The sequence below is a fragment of the Gaeumannomyces tritici genome (genome assembly GCF_000145635.1).
Source record: "Gaeumannomyces tritici R3-111a-1 unplaced genomic scaffold supercont2.3, whole genome shotgun sequence".
Classification (NCBI taxonomy): Eukaryota; Fungi; Ascomycota; class Sordariomycetes; order Magnaporthales; family Magnaporthaceae; genus Gaeumannomyces; species Gaeumannomyces tritici.
This window is the reverse complement of record NW_008804547.1, coordinates 5,516,287-5,534,449: the sequence shown is the minus strand read 5'-3', so window position 1 is coordinate 5,534,449 and position 18,163 is coordinate 5,516,287. Positions and strand designations below refer to the sequence as shown.

Here is an 18,163-nt window from a genome sequence, read left to right as displayed (position 1 = left end):
TTCCTGGCTCTGGCTTGGCGACCCAGTATCAGGGGAGCCCCGAGGTCCGAAGTGTCCGGGCTGAAAAAGGTGCCTTAGGTTAATGAACTCGGACTTCCAATACTTGAATCCTGCCCCTATTCGACATTCTTGGTAGCAAAGGTATACTTCTTGCCAGCCTTCCACTTTATTTGTGCAGTCTACTGCGAGGACTTGCTCCTGAAATCCTACGTGCTACTAGAGTGATCGGGGATGGTGCGGCGCACGCGCAAGCCAAAGGCAGGATAACGAGAGGAAATACGCATTGATAATAATAGATGTAAGCAAGTGGTGGCACGCTGAACAAGTATACAAGCAACAACCCCATTGCCAAATCCACATCATGGTCATCATTATCATTATTAATGCGCATCTCCCCTCGCTATCTTGCTCTCTTTGCAAAAGGAAATGCCGCGATAATCTAGACCACTCATAGCCAACAGGACCGATGCCACGTCCATGGCTCTATATAACCGTACCTAACTCCACAAAATGGCCGCCGATAGCCAAGGGGGTGCACCAGGCCCATTCCACTCCTGCTCGGCTCAGATAAACCTCCCACACAGATACTACAATACATAAGAATAATATGCTCCGTCAGTCGTGAAAAAGTCGCAAGGGCTTGGTCGTGATACATAGAGTCGTGGTATGTATAAGCCGTTGCGAAACGCTGAAGGGCAAACGCAAACACACGTGAACAATCAAACAATAACCGGCCATGACGTATACCAGGCGCTGCTTACGCGGCATTGATCTCGTCGTTCGCAAAGAGGACTGATCCTGGCGGGGAGAGGCTCTTTTCCCACTCCTTGATGTACTCAGACGCGTGCTGCTTGAGCTTGCCCGGCGTCAGGCCGTTGAGCACAGGCCAAGAAAGCTCGTCGAGCTTGGCCGCCGGCTGCAAAACCTGATCGCAGTCCTTTCTGTTCAGGGCGAGTCTGCAGGTCAGCCACTTGTGTGCCAGCTTTGGTCAACAGAGCGGTGAGTCTTACTGAGCCGCAGCCGCCTCACTCTCGGTCTTTTCCGGGATGGTTGGAATGGCATCCCCAGCGATGGTGGTGCCGCTCCAGCGCGGCGACTTGGTAGGTGGCATGTCCCAGTTGGACCAGTCGCTGTCATCCAGAGAGTCGACCGTCAGGGGCGTCCACGACCAGCGTTTGGGCTTCTCCGCCTTCGAGGTCTTGCGCTGGTGGCGGTTAGCATTCCCGGTCTCCTCCTGGAGCGGGCTGCCAAAGCTGTCGTCCTCGAACGCCGTAGTTGCTTGTGATCGCGTCGACTGCACGGATGGCCGAATAGTCCCTTGGTCGTCGGCAAAGGAGCCGTTTCCAGGCCGTGAGCCACTGTGGGGACCACGCATGGGCTGGCCCACGCCCGTAATGGGCTCGTCGCCAACTGTAGCCTGTCGAAGATCCTCGACGAACGTCCACAGCCCAATCTTGAGGTCTTCAGCAATCTGCTTGACGCCGCTCGTGGCCTGGTGTTGGACAGAGCGAGGGGCCCAGGAGGCGCGTTTCGAAAGCTGTGCCGGGGTTATGGGTGCATAGCGCACAATATTGGCGAATTGTTCATCAAGTTCCTTGGAGGATGTCTTGAGCTGGTCGACGGCATCCTCGTGCACCGAGAAGTCTCCTGGCTCGGTCTTCGTTGGTGACAACAGGGACAAGGTCCGCATGTGCCCTCCTTGGAAAACCTTCTTCTTGGACTCTTGGGGCAGTTGTGGCGTGCCAGGCGCGCTTTGCATGCCGAGAAGGATAGCCTTCCGCCTGTCCAGCTCGGCGCTGCGCTTCGCTGCCGCCGTATCCTCGTCTGAGGTGGATATATCGATAAGGGTCATAGACATATCGCGCATCCTCTGTGAAGTTCTGGTCTCCCGTGCCTTCTTGGTGCGCTCGGTATGAGTGAAATTCCTCTTCAGCACATTCAGCTCCCGCTCTGCCCGAGCAAGCTCCTCGCGCAGGTCGAGAACGCGTCTCTCTTGTGAGGCGATAGCTGCAATGAAATCCTTCGGGTCGACTGGGGACATAAGATCAGGTGTCTCGGCGGGGGTGGCGGGATACGATGGTGCTACTGATGACGAAGGTCGTGTGGGTGTGGCGGTCGGAAGGTTGACGGGTATGGGGAGAGTCAAGGACAGCCTATTGGGGTTCCGTGACGCCGCGGAGTTCGAGCGGGCGGACCGGGTCTCGAGAAGGTCGTCGAGTCCTACTGAGGGCTGTATACGGTGGGGTGACTGCAGGCCACGGGGAATCGCGTCGGAGCACGCAGATGGAGGCCGTTCGGCGTCGAGATCGAAGCCCAGCCCGGAAACTGGGCGCGGCTGAAGTGGCATCTCCATGGTGGGTAGCGTGGCGAGCGGTGTTGCAGGTCGCTTTGTCACAGGCTTGGGATCGGGATGCAGACGAGGCGACAGCCTCCTCGGCAGGACCTTGGACAAGAAGATGTCGCGAGAGGCGGATTGGAAGAACTCGGGGTTGCGGATGGGTATAGAGACCCTGCTGCGCCGTTTTGCCCTGTGTAGTGTAGCAAGGACGGTGGCGCTTTGGGTGCGGCGCTGGCGCGATCGGTAAGGAGGGGCGGTTGTGATGTTGCTCCGAGTGGCGATGTAGACCTTGAAGAGCCTCAGGTGGTTGTCTGAAAAAAGGATGTTGGGACAAGTCGACAAAAGACAGATACGTTGGAGGGAGATGGTCATGAAGAAGGAGGCAAATTAGCACAACAGTGGGGGAGCAGCCATCGGTCCGGGAGCCTCGCTTCCCCTGGAAATGATGCAAAAGAATGGATAATAATAAGATAAAAGCCGTCTTTATTCAGCGGAGGCTTGTGGGCGGCCACGCAAGAGGCGGTCAGCAAGACGCACGTCGAGTGAGGCCGTAGAATAACGAGGGTGGGGGTGGGTTGCTGTCGAATAGGGGCTGATTTTGTGTGGAGAAGGCGGGCAAGTGAAGGACAAGGGAGAAGTCAAGGCGAAATGAGCGTGTTTTCTGCGTAGCGCTACAGCCTGGCAGCGGATTTGATGCAGAGTCGTGGGATTGTGAAAACTGGGGGAGACTGCTCGACCGACAGCCAATGAATCCTCTCTGAGGACAAGAAATGCACGCGGAGAGGCCTGGCAGCTCTGGCTTGGTTTAAGTAAACGCGAGGGTGTTGTGATGAGACTCATTTGGACATCCTTGCATGGCCCCACCGTCGTCAACACGGTAACGCAACCACCAACAAGGGAGCCCCGCCTTGCGAGGCACACCCGCCATTGGCCTCGCCCTGCGGCGCTACTGCAGGTGCACCAGCGACAGCCCGTCCCGTTGGTCTAGCCAGGCTCGCTAGGCTACGCACATAGCTAGGCAGCTGAGCCTTTCCATCGCCATACTTTGGAAATACCAAAACACCATCATGGTTTGTGTCCAGGTCGAGGCCAGGGGATCCGTGCCTTGTCGCCTTGCTTCTTGCTTTTTGGTCCGAGGACGCCTTAGTCAGGCTGGTTTCCATGGAGAGCGAGAGCACAAGACGGGATCATCCCATGTCCCAAACAAAACAAAACCTGGCAGGCGATCATTGTTCCCACCTCTCCAGCAAGGCCGAGGCGGAGGCAGGCGGCGCGACGCGTGATCAGCTGAGGTGTACCCGTGTGGTTTTAACGCAGCAAGGAGTCTGACAAGTACCGAGTCTGGCAGGCAAACTCGCATCTTGCAGGGAGCTGACGGGGAAACAAGAGGACACAGAGACCTGGGCTTCATCCAGGCGAACGGGGTACGGAACATAACAAGTGGACGTTTGTTTGTTTGCTTGTTTGTTTTCCTTGTCTCTTCCATGCCCTGGAGATGAAACATCTGGAAGCCCGGGACCAGATCCGGTCAGACTTGTTGGGCAATCGGGGTTGGACCCGCGTGTTCCTACAGAGCTGGGCTCAACGTTCTAGAAGTGAACGTGCCTGGAGATTGGGCCCATTGTTTGCATTAACTCTGCAGACCGGGGTCAGGTTCTTTGTATGGAGCAAGGAGCCACGGAACCAATGACGGTGGTGGGGAAAAGCAGTTACAACCAAAATTGCTGAATTTGGCAGCGGGAACCTGGTACTTTACATACAGAGCAGGAACCAGGGAACAAGATGTGCTAAGAGCAAGAGAGGGGAGAAAAAGAAGAAGAAAAGGCCAAAGGCAGAACGTATATCAGGAGGACAGAAAGTGATATCAGAAAATAAAGCTCACAAAAAATAATATACTATGTATACATGGGGAAAATGCAACATACAGTGGGGGGACAAAAATACCGCTCGCTTAGACAATTTTTTCGCGTTTTCGCGACGCGTTTACATCTACCCTCTTACTTCCAACACCAACAGCATGCCCAAACGAGGTCCGGAAAATCCGCTCGGCGAGTATTCCCTTTATAAACGCACAAAAATTGCAACGAAATATGAATTAGGCACTTCCCGTCGCAATTTGGCCGAGAAATACGATGTTCCCGCGATAAGCGTATATGGGATCGCGTCGCGGTACCGCGTCCAAAAATCAGCCACTTTACGTCCACGCCCAGGGCGGCCGCCATTGTTATCCGACGAAAACGTGCAAAGGCTTATTGCAAAGGTCAAAAGTTAGCCTTTTATCCTACCGGACGAGTTATTGCGGTAGTGCAATTTATCGTGCAGTTTTCGTACCGTTAAACGCGCCCTTTACCTCTACGGTTTTAAAAGGAGGCTTGCACTCCGGCGGCCCAAATTAATAGCAAAAAACGCCCTTTTCCGTTTAGAATTTGCTAGGCGGTTTGTTGATTAACCGCTTCGATCGTGGAAAAAATGGGTTTTTTCCGACGAGTTAATTATCGTGCGTGGTGGCGGAAATCGCACGAAGTACGTTTGGTGCAAAGATGCAAATTAACCCCTTCCTAAATGCTTTATTTTTAACCCTTTTTAACTTGCTTAATTTTAATCGTTAGGCCGAGAAATTGGAACCCAAGCATGTTTAGCCTAAAGAAAAGCCTATAAGGCATGGCCAAATGTTTTGGGGCGCTTTTGGGTGGCATATTCGCAGCACTTTATACGCAATGCATGGAAATCCCCTTTCCAAAAAGGGCGGGGTTTTTAGCCGGATTGTGCTCGAGTGCTTGCAAGAAAACCTACTTACAGTATGCTTTCCAGGGACCATTTTTATGCAAGATAACGTTCCAACTCACCAGGCAGAAAGAGTGCAAGATTGGTTGCAGGCCTGGGCCGCAATGCATGGGGTTGAATTGGTAAAGTGGCCCCCTAACTCGCCGGACTTTAACCCTATAGAGAATTTATGGAATATAATAAAGGCGGCGATTTGCAAGCGTTACCCTAAATTAAGGAGCTTTTTTAAATTAGAACGATCCCGTAATTTACTTATACGGGCGGCAATTAAAGCGTGGGAAGAAATTGAAGAGGAAGTGTTGGAATCATTGGTTTTATCCATGCACCGGCGATTCCAAGCGTGCATAAACGCCAACGGGTGGTACACAAAGTACTAGAATAGTGCATTCTTATCAAATAAAATGCGCTTTACAACATATTAAAAAAGCACGCAAAAAGGATTACAATTGATGGCACAGTCGTGGGTTGAAGTGGTGGTGTTGTAACAGGGGTTGTGCAGAAATTTTGGATCGAGCGGTATTTTTGTCCCCCGGGTGTACATGATAACTTTTTGGGTGTGGTGCGGGGCGAGCAGGCAACGGACATCGAAGCACCGGGTCGGGCCTTTCCAATGTCCGTGTCGATAATTCTATGGTACGGGGAAGGAGCGAGTATCTCGGCCAGCCCGATGGAGAAAGCAATTGAGTGGCAGGACGTGCTGCCCGACAAATGACGATTGAATCTGATCCGATGCAACTTCGGGGGCACGCACGATTAACCCACACTGTCGCCATCACCACGAAGCGACAAGCCCAAGATTACCGCACTCCGTGATCCGATGGCCCCGTCCGCAACCGTTGCGGCCGCAGAGCGGAAAGCGATGGAGGGCAAAAACGAGTCACAGGACACTCAAGAACTCGTGGATCGTTACCGAACCCAGTTGGGAGTGGGAATAGTCAGTCTCACTCCTCCCCGCCCATCCAGCCTATGCCAAGAATGAAATCGAGCGGCGGGTTGTGGCTAACAATTGCATTGTCTTGCAACAGCTTGGTAGCTCGCCACCGCCTGCGATCCCCACAAGCTGCTCGAACCCAACGGCTAACCCACAATCCGCCCGGGCGCAAAGGCCTAAAGGTGAGAAAATCAGATCCACCCGGAGAAACGTTCGAAGCTAAACAAAAGAGAGAATTACGACTACAAGTCACGCAAACCTATGTGATGGGACCCAAGATGGCACGCCGACGGAAGATGTATGGGCAAATGCCAGTAAGTTCCCTGCAGTCTTGTGTCTGGTTTGGGCAATCGTGTAGCGAGGGTCCTGTGCAGCGCTAGTTGTGGGCAAGGATGGCACTGACACTCAATCACGGGCAGCCGCCCAGCACCAAGACGCGCCAGAACGCGACTCTCATAACGACGTCACATGGGCCAGATACTACACCCACACCTTTGTGTGTCGACGACGCCGCCCGTCCGAGCCTGCAGCCAAACCAGGCTGGCCATCCGGATTCTCACGTGCCGCCGCTGGAGAAGACCAAGGGCGAGCCCAACGTTAGTCCTACGGGCCGGCCTGGGGATGCAGTAGATGGATCACGCACCGCCGCAAACCTAGACGTCTCGCTGTCTACTCTGCCAGACCGCGCACCACCAGACGAGCTCCATGTGCCGCCACCGCTGGACGGCGGGACGGTTCCTGGTTCAAAAATGAGTTTTACTCAATCGACAACGCAGTCCAACGAGGAGCGGACTGGCAGTTACGATCGTTACTTCCCTCATGACTCTCTTGGCGACGATGATGGCCTTCAGGACACCGCCCCGCTCGTGGACCATGCCCAGGCCGCATCACATGATCGAACCTCTCTTTTGAGCGACGACGATCATGGTGCTGTTAGGCTCCAGTTCAGCGACAAGGGCGATGATGAGACGGAGTCAGTTGCAGGCCGCGAGACGGGAGACCCGGATCTTAGCCTTAGGCCGTCGACCCGGGCCGATTCGCAGGTCGCGTCCGCGTCATTGATGCCGCCGCCGGAAACGCCGGCAAATCCCTTTGCAGGGAGGAATATGGGTGTGATGGCCCCCATGTCAGATCTATTCAAACAGACTCAGTTCTCGTCTGCTGTCCAACCCGCAGCCATGAGCCCCACGTCTTCCAGGCCATCTCCAGACATGTTCCTGAACAACTCCATCTCTCCCAATCAACCTGCGCCAACCTCTCCTCTCAGGAGGCGCGACCCTGCGCTGAACACCTCTCCCTCTGTTTTCCCATCTAGCCCTCAGTTTCCACCACCCACATCACCACGGCTGGACGACGAGGCAGTCACGCAATTGGTGAACGGATCATCTGTACCCGAACCAGAAGACCCTGAAATCCCAGAGTCACCTCGGCCCAAGGCACTCTCTCAGAAGGCCTTACTAGAGCCGGTGGACTGCTACGAACCCACGAAGCTCTCCCAGAAACGGCGGGGGCTCTCGGAGCCAAAGGCGAGCCAAGCAGGTGGCAGCAATTCCAGTGACGAGGAAGGCTTGGCCCCCCGGAAACGAGCCCGCTCAAAGCGAAATGCTGCGCCAAAGACGCTCAAGTCTCTAGCAATTCCGCGGAAAGGTTCGGGAGCACCGGATGAAGAAGATGAGGTCGAGGTTCCCTCAACCAACAAAAAAGCGACGCGCTCGCGGTCCCCCGCTGCTGTACAGAGGAGGCCCAGAGCGCGGGGCCGTAGAAAAGACCCTTATGAGTTTGGTAGCAATAGCTCTACTCGAAGTCAGAGCAGTATTGCAGACTCGCAGGAGAAGGCCCGCCCTGATGCCGCTGCATCCAGCAGGGAGGCGATCCCAGAAACAAGTCCTCCCCCGGACGCCAGGTCGAAGAGGGCAGCTTCCAGGACCGCCACTCGTTCTTCCAATCCTGCAATTCCTTCGCTGTCAATCCCGGAGATACCAAGTGACCTTGCCGACACGCAGTCCCCCAGGCTCCCGCCAATGAAAAACAAGGTCTCACAGGTCTTGGCGACTAAGACGTCACAGTTCTCGCCATCGGCGTCCGAAATTCAAGCAGCAAACGACGCGAGCGTTGTGCTGGGCCAAAAGCAGGCCGACACCCCGCTTGCTCCCAAGAGTTCTGCCCATAGCTTGGCTCCCCCTACCTCGGCCCTGACAAGCTTGACGGGGACCCCGAACATCTCGAGCAGCACCACCCCAGCTACTGAGACTAGTCGGAGGAGCATACTATCTTCCCCTGCTGGTGCAAAGGCTCGCAGGCGTGGTTCGACACAACCGCTTCCAGTTCTAGCGAACGAAAGCGTCAGGTCGGGGCGTGTGACCCGAAGAAGTGTACAGCGCTCTCCACCTTCGACCGACGAGCTCGCCCGTGGAGAGACTCCGGCCCCGGAACACAACCTTCGAACCTTGCGACTGGGGAGGCTCTCAACATTATCGGCCCATGACCTCCCGGTCACAGAAGGGTCTGTTCGGGGCCCAAAGATTTTCGACGGCATGGTGTTTGCTATCTCGTTTCAGTCGACAGGGAAGAGCAGCCGCGTCGCGTACAATGGCCGAACCGAGAGTGTGGCGACGGTGACTAAGAAGATCCGGCAGTCGGGCGGTAGGGTGCTGGAGATTGGCTTCGACGAGCTTTTTGAGGTTCAGCACGTGAAAAGCGCTGCTACCAGTCCTACAGAGGCTCCCAATCCGGACCCGGACATCAAGCTCACCGCAGCCGCTGCGCGGGTCGTCGGATTCGCTGCCCTGATAGCAGACGGCCACTCCCGCAAAACCAAGTACATGCAGGCCCTAGCACTCGGTCTACCGTGTCTATCTGCTCGCTGGATTACGGCGTGCGTGGACAGTAACGAAATCGTCGACTGGTCTCCCTATCTCCTGTGCGCGGGACAGTCCTCGTTCCTTGGCGATGCCATGAGGTCGAGGAACCTGCCCCCCTACGATGCGAAGACGGCCTTGCTGCAGGAAGTTATCAACCGAAGGCCGCGGCTACTCAGTGGGAGTAACATCCTGCTTGTGATGAAGCGGGCCGACACCGCCAAGACAACGCCTTACATCTTCCTCGCCCAGGCTTTGGGAGCGTCTCTGACAAGGGCATTCACTGTCGAGGAGGCACGCGTCAGGTTGAAGGAGATGGAAGACATCGGCCAGCCTTACGACTGGGTATACATCGACGAGAAGACCGACAAGGGCGTGCTCTTTGACGAAGCGCCGGCGGCAATATCCGTCTCGAAAGCAGCGGATGCCCCACCTGGATCACTCGGCAGCAAGAGCAAGAAGCGGAAGCGAGGTTCTGCGGCCAACTCTGCGGCGACATCGATGGTGGCGTACTCTGGCCCGCCACCAAAGAGGATCCGGACTCTGAGTAACGAGCTTGTCATTCAAAGCTTGATCCTCGGGAGGCTTATTGAGGCGGATGAGATGAAGGAGTAATGAGGAGTAATGGAAGAGGGTGTACGGAAGGACAGAAAAGAAAAAAAGGGTCGAGGTCTGTTTTGGCGAACCATTCATTTACTAGCATTTGCTTGGCGCAACAGCCAGAAAAAGAGATGATAGAGGCGGGTGGGCGAGGCTGGGGGGGCCTTGGAGGAGTGCTACTTGTTCCTGCTTTATCTGCTGGCGTAAACTGTACATTATGAGTGATCTCTGGGCGTTGATTCGGCCCTGGAAATGGTCCGCACGCTTGACCAGGCACCATAACACTATGGGAGTCGGCCAATTGTGGCAATAATTTGTACTGCCTAGATACCTACCTACCAGGTCTCTCACCATAAGTCTGCCCCTTGTTCCATGTGAAGTAAGTCAATATAAGCATGCACGGCAGGCAGTCTGTCGGGCAAGCAGATAGAGGCGGTTTTGTTCGAGATAATGGTATATGCATTGAAAGGAAAGCCCTGACGCCCTGCGCTGGAACTGATAGCAAACATCCCCCATTTAAAGACCCTGTGACTCCCGTGCTCCGATTCACACCATGTTTTACCCTCAACCACCTGAAACGTGCCACTTTATATCCCCGTCCTACTGACCGAATTCCACAACCTAGAAGAAAATCGACCCTAGAGCTGGCTTTCTAGATGGGACCACACCATCCTCCATCCCCACGTGCCATTCCACGAAAACGCAAATCAGTCAAAGAACTTCTTGTACGCAGCCTTCTCCTTGGCCAGACGGGCGGCCGACGCCTTCTTGATGGCGGCCAGCTCGTTGGCGATGGCGGCATCGCCGGGTACGAGCTTGCTGGCCTCCTCAAGGTCCCTCACGGCGCCGTCCTCGTCCCTGAGCTTGATGAGGGCGAGGCCGCGGCGGTACAGGGCCTTTGCGCGGTCGGTGGGCGAGGCGGAGCTGACGCGGAGGGCGCTGTCGGCCGCGGCCTTTGCGTCCTCCCAGGCGGCGAGCTTGATGTTCATGAGGGCCGAGTTGTTGTTGAGGGTGAAGCGGAGGGCGTCCATCTTCTGCTTGGCGTCGGCCGGGGTGCCGTCGGCGTCGAGATCGGGCTCCTCGTTGAGGTAGCGCAGGCCCTTTTGGTACTTTTCTAGGGCGACGGCGAGGTCGCCGGCCTTGAAGGCCTTGTTGCCGAACTCCTTGCAGTCCGAGGCGACCTGGATGACGTGGGCGGCCGTCACGCCCTTCTCCGAGTCGGCGCCCTCCTCGTCCTCGGGGAAGTCCTCGTACTTGTCGCCGTACTTGTCCGCCTCCTTGGCCTGCTGGCTGACCTCGGCGCCGGCGGGCAGCTCGCCGCAGTCGGCGATGACGGCGTCCTTGACGGGCTTGTCGCCCGCCTCGGTGGACAGGTTCTCGATCTGGCGCACGACCGACTTGCCCGAGATGACCTTGCCGAACACGACGTGCTTGTTGTCCAGGTGGGGGGTCTCGACGGTGGTGACGAAGAACTGAGATCCGTTGGTGGCTAGTGTAGAATGAAGAATTGCGGGGTTAGTCTGGAATCGCGACTGCGCCGCGGATGCTCAAGAGACAAACTCACCAGGACCAGCATTGGCCATGCTGAGCAGGAACGGGCGGTCGTGCTTCAGGTCAAAGTTCTCGTCCTCGAACTTCTCGCCGTAGATGGACTCGCCGCCGGTGCCGTTGCCGGCGGTGAAGTCCCCGCCCTGGATCATGAACTGCTTGATGACGCGGTGGAATCCCGAGCCCTTGTAGTGCAGGGGCTTGCCCGCCTTGCCGACGCCCTTCTCGCCCGTGCATAGGGCGCGGAAGTTGTCGGCCGTCTTGGGCACGACATCGTTGAAGAGCTCAAAGGTGACGCGCCCAGCGGGCTTGCCGCCGATGGTGATGTCGAAGAAGACGCGGCTCCGCGGCGCCTTGGTGCTCTCGTCGGCCGACATTGTGGCTGGAGGGTGGGCTGGATCGCGCGTTGTTCCTCGGGCCTGTTGGGGGGGATTGGGGAAGGGTCGAGTCCGGGAGATCAATGGTAAGTCAGGCGGATGCGCGCGAATCGAGAAGCAGGTGTGGGAACAAGTGTGGTGTCACCAGAGGGAGCACGTGGATGGGGTTGTCAAGTTTGACGTTGTCTCTTTGGACTTGTAGCTTAGGTTGTTGGTGTTCTATGTTTATGTATGGTAGGAATCAGCACAGGTCGGCTGGTCCCGCCCAGATCAGGCAAGCAGCCCGCCCGCCTGCCAGGCACCGGCGAGGGGAGAGAGCCTCGAGGATTCTCATGGAAGATTCTACAGAGCTTCCGCTACCACCCCCACCTCAGCTTGCAGACTTACCGAATGAGGGGCACAAATATTAGATCGATTGCATTTGTGGGGTCAGCGCCTAGCAGTGTGGGGCATGGACCTCAACTAGGTACCGCATTGGGAAATTCTTTGGTTGCCAAGCAGGCTGTCTGTTTGGTCGATTGACTTCGCTCTGGTTTGCTCTGGAACTGATGTGTCTGTCTACTATGTAATCTACTCATGTATGTCTACCCAGGTATTATTTGTGAAGCCCTTCTTGGATAGCATCCTGCTCAATGGAATCCTCTACTGAAATCCGCATTTTATGGGGCTGGTGATGGAGCTTCCGTTACCTTTTCAGCAGCACTCGACGTTCCTTTAGGAGTTTTCGGCTTTGGGGGCTCGACGTTGAATTCCAGCGTAACCTGTTTGCACGTATCTGTTAGATGAAACCCCCTGTGGACTTGAAGTGGAAAACTCACAGGGCCATCATTGACCAGGGCCACCTCCATCATGGCCTGGAAAACGCCGTCCTTCACCTTGTCGGCTTCGTAGCCGTCCTTGACCTTCTGGAGGAAATGGTGATATAGCCGCTTGGCATCTTCACCCCCCATGGCCCCGTGGAAATCCGGCTTGCTTCCTTTTTTCGTTGACGCGAGCAGGGTAAATTGGGAAACTAACATGGCAGGGGTGTGAGAGCTTGCCCCTGCACTGGCGAAGGGATTGAGCAGGTAAGGGACAGACGTACCGCAAAGAACCTCCGCTTTTATATCTTTAACGCTGTGCTTCCACTGTGGCGACCACGAGAGTCAGATTAAACAACTAGGCCGGCACAGCAAGGAGGGACACAAACTCTGCCGCCGGAATCGTCATCCCAAAGCCTGATCTTGAGCACCTTGGCCGCCATGGTCTCGCATTCTTTCTCCGTATCTCCAGGGGCCACTGCTGCAAAGACCAATATGCCCTTCCCAATGGAAGAAACTATCTTCTTGTCTACCGTGACGCTAGCAGACAGGACCCTCTGCAAGATTACTGTGAAGATGCAGCTGCATGAGAAACATGAAGCAGAACTCGGGGGCCGTGAGTGACGGCCAACCTTTCATCTTGTTTTGACTTTCAGTGTTCTTTCTTTTTCTCGGTAACTGCCCGCGGCTCCCGGTTTTTGTACCACCTTCACCCGGCTGCTATGGTGTCCGGCGCTTTACAGTCACCGGGTAGCAGCGATAACACAAATGTCTTTACTTTTGCGCAGGGCCTGTGACCTCGGAAGCGTTTAGAACCGCCGAGGTGGCAGGGGTTGAGTGTGCGTTGGATCGCTTTGCCGTGTGGCAGTGCCCGTGTGGTGAAATTAGAGCAACAGACGGCAAACAAAACTGTGGTGAGGCGCCACGCTTTCGCATGCGCCGGTGTGGCATTAAACGGAAACACTGGGTGGATATCATGTGACACGCCAGCTCGGGAGGGCCCACATACCAGCACCTGTTGCTCTGCAGCTGGACTGGTACTCTGCTATCAATCCGCGATAGTAGAAGCTCATTCCTCGACACCGTTTCCAATCATTTCTTCCAATTGACAGGACACGAAGGCAGAAACAAACCCTCACACGCTAGCACCTTGAGTTCACCTCAAACCCAACGCTTCTACGGCCGCTCAGTGACGACAGCAGCTAGTCGCAAGTGCCGTGCCCTAACAAGGCTGGGCCCACGTGTACTTTCGCAGCGCGGGCGCCTGGGATCGCGTTCCAAGTTGGTAAATCTCCAGCCGTACGGCGCTATGAGTTTGACCTCACTCACTTCAATTCATGCATCAAACAGCCGATTGAGGCCCCTATACCGCCACACCTGCTGACTGAGGCCAGAAGCCAGGCGAACCATTATAAGGCACACTGCCTGCCTCTCACAGGGCGGCTTTCACAGGTTGGGATCCCTTTGTTGCCCTCGTCTGCCCCGAAATTTCGCCGCTGTCGGTTGGTTCTAACCCATGCCCTTATCAACGAAGCTTTCCATCACCATCAGCGCGCCCCGACATCGCCACTGCTCGCCTGCCTACCCGCCGCTCACGCATGCCGTCCGCCGTACGTGCTCTAGACAGAGCTTTCCGTCGACTTTCCCCGCCCCCGCTGACGTCTCGTTGCCTGCGCGGCATCACCCCTTCAACAGACAGCTTGGCCGTGACCGGGATTGCCACATCGCTTTGTCATTCACGGCGCCTCGACTCAGCACTCGGCAGCCGAAGCTGCGCATGCTCTTTCCTACGAACCGCAACCAGCAACGAAGCAGATCGACCTAGCCTGCCGCTGGGAAATCAGCAACAATGGCCGCACGAAAGTTGCAGCAGGAGGTGGACAAGTGCTTCAAGAAGGTGTCAGAAGGTGTGACGGAGTTTGAAGCAATCTACGAGAAGATTGAGCAGTCAACAAATCCCGCACAAAAGGAGAAGCTAGAGGACAACCTCAAGCGTGAAATCAAGAAGCTCCAAAGGCTGCGCGATCAGATCAAGACATGGGCCGCCAGCAATGACATCAAGGACAAGGCTCCGCTCTTGGAGAACAGAAGGAAGATCGAGACGGTATGCGTCTGATGTAGCTTTTGATGGTTGCCCTCGCTGGTCACTAACACACCCCTGCCACAGCAAATGGAGAAGTTCAAAGCCGTCGAGAAGGCGATGAAGACCAAGGCGTACTCGAAAGAGGGGTTGTCAGCCGCGGCGAAACTGGATCCGAAAGAGCAGGCCAAGGCCGAGGCGAGCGAGTTCCTGGGGTCAACAATCGATGCGCTGGAGCTGCAGATTGAGGCACTAGAGGCCGAGGCCGAGCAAATACAGGCCACCGTCAAGAAGGGCAAGGTGACGGGAGCCAAGGCCGAGCGTATGGCCAGGATCGAGGAGATCATCGAGCGGCACAAGTGGCATCAGGGCAAGCTGGAACTCATCAGGCGCTCGCTGGAAAACGGCGGCGTCGAGACGGACCAGGTGACGGACCTGGAAGAGAGCATCAAGTACTACGTCAGCGATGGTATGCAGGACGACTTTATGGAGGACGACACTCTGTACGACGACCTGGCTCTCGGCGAGGAGGAGGACGCATATGGCATGAGCCAAGACAACGACAAGAACTCGTCCCAGGACAACCAGTCGGTACAAGAGGAGTCAACCGAGGATACGAGACCAACACCCTCTGTGCCGCCAGCGAAACCACGAACCGCGGCCGAAGCCTCCAACGCTGGGCAAAGGAGACCATCAACACAGATGAAATCACCGCTACCTACGCTAGCCACCCTGCACACGCCTTTGCCGACCATTAGCAATGTTCCGTCAAGTAGTGCGGGCATGAAGCCTGCGCCAGCACCGGCACGCCCTGCAGGAGAGGGGTTGAAGTATGCCTCAGCCGCCGCCGCGGCTGCGGCCAGCGACAGGAACAACGTTGGTATCGCGCCGCTGCCTCCGCCGCCAGGAGCCCCGGTCATCTCGCCCATGCCCCCAGTTGTGAACAGGCCCAGCGCGGCCAACTCCCCGAACGTCATTGCAGCGCAACCCGCGCCCTCAAGCAGTGCGCAATTGCAGCCGCCATCGAGCCTGACGCCGCAACAAATCTCAGCACAACTTGCCGGAAAGGAGAACGTCAAGTCCGCTTTGAGCCGGAGCGCAGGGAAGGCTCCGGCAACGAACTCACCTGGCCCGGATCCGGCAGAAGCGAGCAAAGGTGCGAACGGTGTGTCGAATGGGGTCAAGACGAAGGCAAAGGGCAAGGCTGCCAAGGCGGCAGCTGCGGCACAGGCACAAGCGGCGGCAGCGGCAGCAACTGCAGCGGCAGCTGCGGCACAAAAGGCACAAGAGGAGGCGGAAGAGGAGTCTATCTACCACCTGCCCGCTTCGCTACGGGACCTGGTGGAGTCGTTTGAGATGGCCAAGAAGCGAGCGGGATCGGTGAACTCGGCGGCGACGCTGCAGGCACTGGCACATTCGCAAGCGACGCAGCCCGACACTTCGGACGCGGACCCACTACCAGCATACCAGCCCGAGATGCGCGTACAGTCGTCTTCAGAGTACCCTCAGGAGCCGCTTCCGATCTTTGCCGACGTGCGCCTCTACAACCGACTGGACACGGATACGCTCTTCTACATTTTCTACTACAAGCAGGGGACATATCAACAATTTCTGGCGGCTAAGGCGCTTAAGGAACAGAGCTGGCGCTTTCACAAGCAGTACCAAACCTGGTTCCAGCGCCACGAGGAGCCAAAGAACATTACGGAGGAGTTCGAGCAAGGCACCTACCGATTCTTTGACTACGAAAGCACCTGGTGAGTGACTTTTCCTCGAGTCTGAGCGCGAAGAACTACGTATGGCTAACGGTTGTTTGACTGTGCAGGATGAACCGCAGAAAGGCCGACTTCAAGTTTGCCTACAAGTATCTGGAAGATGATATCTAGATTTCTAGTTATCTAGTTATCATATCCATGCCAGGAGCGCATTCACCGACCCCCTTGTGCTCGTCTGGTCGAGGCCCAACTCACTTGTGAACCGGAAGCTCTCGGCACGCGTTTCTTCAACTCGATGCGTGTGAGTTGTTCGGTTGGGTCTTGGGGTAGGTAGTGCTCTGCTTCGGCTTCGTCGACATGCCCTACATGGAAATGAGTAGAAAGTGGGGCAGACGGGGGGTCTGCCAATTTTTCCTGTTGCGTTTGAAGTCTCTCCCAACTCTCGGCGTGTGTTCCTTTTTGTTAGGGAGCCTCTTGTTAAGCAAGGCTCTGTGTCTTTTTATGTTTTATTGTCGGATCAAGTGCGTCAGGTGTTTTCATTCTCTCGTCTCGGTGCAGACAGATGGAGCCCAACGGGTACACGGGTCGGCCGCGTCATGCGGAAGGCTCTTAGCGGAAATCGAGATCAGCATGCATCTCTACTTTGCTCCTCGTCTGGCCAGATGGGATTGTGATGTGTGTTATTCGAGACTCGATATGCTCTCTCCGTGCTGGTGACTTGATCACTACAACTGTCGGCTCCAAGGCCTGTCTCTCCCGCTTTCACCTGCCGGTCAGGATGGCGGCCAGCTGGACGCCGCGGTCGCCGCCGAGGTAGACGTCGTCCTCGCCGGCGTCGGAGGCGCGGGCCATCTCGACGGCCTCGCGGTAGGCGCGCTCGACCATGTCCTCGTCGACGCGCACGCCGTTCTCGACCAGGGCGGTGATGACGCCGCGCACGCGCACGATCTCGCGCATTGTCTCCGGGTCGATGGGGTCGTTTCGGCTCGAGTACATGCTGGCCGAGACGGCCTCCTCCATGTTTGCGATGCCCGTGGCGCCAGTGGGCGCTCCTGGGTCGTCGGACGGCGGCTCGACGTGCTTGCTGATCCAGACGTAGCCGTTGACACCCAGGACCACGTCGATGCTGCGGTTGGCGGCGGCGGCGGCGGCGGTGGCGGCGGGGTTCCGCGCCTGCTGTCCTCCTCCCTTGCGGCCCGCCGCGGCCGGGTGGGTCGAGGCCGAGGGCGCCGTCGACGCGACCTCCATGGTCCACACCTGCCTGCGGGCGCGCACGACGCCGCCGCCCCGCCCGTGCCCGACACGGCGGCGAACAGGCCGTTCCGGAGCTTCCCGTACCTCAGCGAGCGCGTGTGCAGGCCCGCGCCCCCGTCGCCGAAGAGCTGCTGGACCTCGGCGACGAGCAGGTCGCCCTCGGCGAAGAAGGACCGGATCTGGAGCTCGTCCGTGTCGGTGCGCTTGCGCAGCACCCCGCCCGGCAGGTTGATGGCCGACAGGGGGAGGGCGGCCAGCTGGGAGGCGCCGACGTCGACGCGCCAGCGGCGGGCCTGGACCTCGACGATGCGGCCGACGACGAGGTCGCCGACCTCGGGGGTGTAGCGGGCGCGCACGGGCCGGACCGACAGCAGGCGGTTGGTGCGCGACACGGTGCCGGCCACGGACGAGACGATGGCGGGCGGGACCGTGTAGGTGCCGTGGCCGCGCATCCACTGCGGGTCCGTGGTGATGACCTCGCCGGGCGTGACGATGTCGCCGCCCGCGTCGTCCGCGTCCATGTCCACGTCCGCGTCCGCATCGTGGTGCTGCGGCGGCGGCGGCTGCGGCCGGGGGGCTAATATTGCGATGGGCATTGTGTGTTTTTTGTGTTTGTGTACTCGACGCCTGTGATGGTCGGTTTCCAGCGGCCCGGCCCGGTATGGTGGCGGTACTGGTGTTGGCCTGAGAGGCTGGTTGGTGGTAACGCTTGTCTGGCAGCGAGATCAATCAGGCGCAGTCCCGTGCATGCCCAGTGACTTGGAAAGGAGCCCGTCCCTGGTATTGCCTTTAAACTCAATTTCCAGATGTCCTTTCTGATGTTTTCAATCGTCGAGCTGCCAGTCGCAGAAACTAAATTTGAGGTTGGATGGGTTGGCTTC

The 18,163-nt window shown here is 57.0% G+C and overlaps 7 protein-coding genes across 7 annotated transcripts; 2 read left to right on the top strand and 5 right to left on the bottom strand.

Annotated features, from left to right (window-relative positions):
- Window positions 1–757: 757 nt before the first annotated feature.
- On the bottom strand, window positions 758–2,710 carry GGTG_06974 (hypothetical protein; the record flags this gene model as incomplete). Its single annotated transcript, XM_009224796.1, has 2 exons — window positions 758–941; window positions 1,011–2,710. The coding sequence occupies 2 exons, from the start codon at window positions 2,708–2,710 to the stop codon at window positions 758–760; spliced, it is 1,884 nt and encodes a 627-aa protein (XP_009223060.1).
- A 1,625-nt stretch (window positions 2,711–4,335) lies between these two features.
- Window positions 4,336–4,824, bottom strand: GGTG_06973 (hypothetical protein; the record flags this gene model as incomplete). The annotated part of the gene is made up of 1 exon (XM_009224795.1): window positions 4,336–4,824. Exon 1 carries the CDS (start codon window positions 4,558–4,560, stop codon window positions 4,336–4,338), a length of 225 nt encoding a protein of 74 aa, XP_009223059.1. The 5' UTR covers window positions 4,561–4,824.
- Window positions 4,825–5,767: 943 nt separating this feature from the next.
- On the top strand, window positions 5,768–9,905 carry GGTG_06972 (hypothetical protein). The gene is made up of 4 exons (XM_009224794.1): window positions 5,768–6,056; window positions 6,148–6,235; window positions 6,288–6,367; window positions 6,473–9,905. The coding sequence occupies exons 1-4, from the start codon at window positions 5,940–5,942 to the stop codon at window positions 9,524–9,526; spliced, it is 3,339 nt and encodes a 1,112-aa protein (XP_009223058.1). The 5' UTR covers window positions 5,768–5,939; the 3' UTR covers window positions 9,527–9,905.
- GGTG_06971 (peptidyl-prolyl cis-trans isomerase) lies at window positions 9,814–11,728 on the bottom strand. Its single transcript, XM_009224793.1, has 2 exons — window positions 11,076–11,728; window positions 9,814–11,000 (listed from the first exon to the last, which is right to left on the bottom strand). Exons 1-2 carry the CDS (start codon window positions 11,434–11,436, stop codon window positions 10,219–10,221), a joined length of 1,143 nt encoding a protein of 380 aa, XP_009223057.1. The 5' UTR covers window positions 11,437–11,728; the 3' UTR covers window positions 9,814–10,218.
- Window positions 11,729–11,904: 176 nt separating this feature from the next.
- GGTG_06970 (D-tyrosyl-tRNA(Tyr) deacylase) lies at window positions 11,905–13,185 on the bottom strand. The gene is made up of 5 exons (XM_009224792.1): window positions 12,869–13,185; window positions 12,626–12,804; window positions 12,521–12,563; window positions 12,255–12,448; window positions 11,905–12,197 (listed from the first exon to the last, which is right to left on the bottom strand). Exons 1-5 carry the CDS (start codon window positions 12,873–12,875, stop codon window positions 12,096–12,098), a joined length of 525 nt encoding a protein of 174 aa, XP_009223056.1. The 5' UTR covers window positions 12,876–13,185; the 3' UTR covers window positions 11,905–12,095.
- Window positions 13,186–13,293: 108 nt separating this feature from the next.
- On the top strand, window positions 13,294–16,688 carry GGTG_06969 (CCR4-NOT transcription complex). The gene is made up of 5 exons (XM_009224791.1): window positions 13,294–13,688; window positions 13,771–13,846; window positions 13,932–14,340; window positions 14,404–16,070; window positions 16,139–16,688. Exons 3-5 carry the CDS (start codon window positions 14,086–14,088, stop codon window positions 16,197–16,199), a joined length of 1,983 nt encoding a protein of 660 aa, XP_009223055.1. The 5' UTR covers window positions 13,294–13,688; window positions 13,771–13,846; window positions 13,932–14,085; the 3' UTR covers window positions 16,200–16,688.
- A 102-nt stretch (window positions 16,689–16,790) lies between these two features.
- On the bottom strand, window positions 16,791–17,878 carry GGTG_06968 (exosome component 2; the record flags this gene model as incomplete). Its single annotated transcript, XM_009224790.1, has 2 exons — window positions 16,791–17,289; window positions 17,367–17,878. 2 exons carry the CDS (start codon window positions 17,876–17,878, stop codon window positions 16,791–16,793), a joined length of 1,011 nt encoding a protein of 336 aa, XP_009223054.1.
- Between the last annotated feature and the right edge of the window lie 285 nt (window positions 17,879–18,163).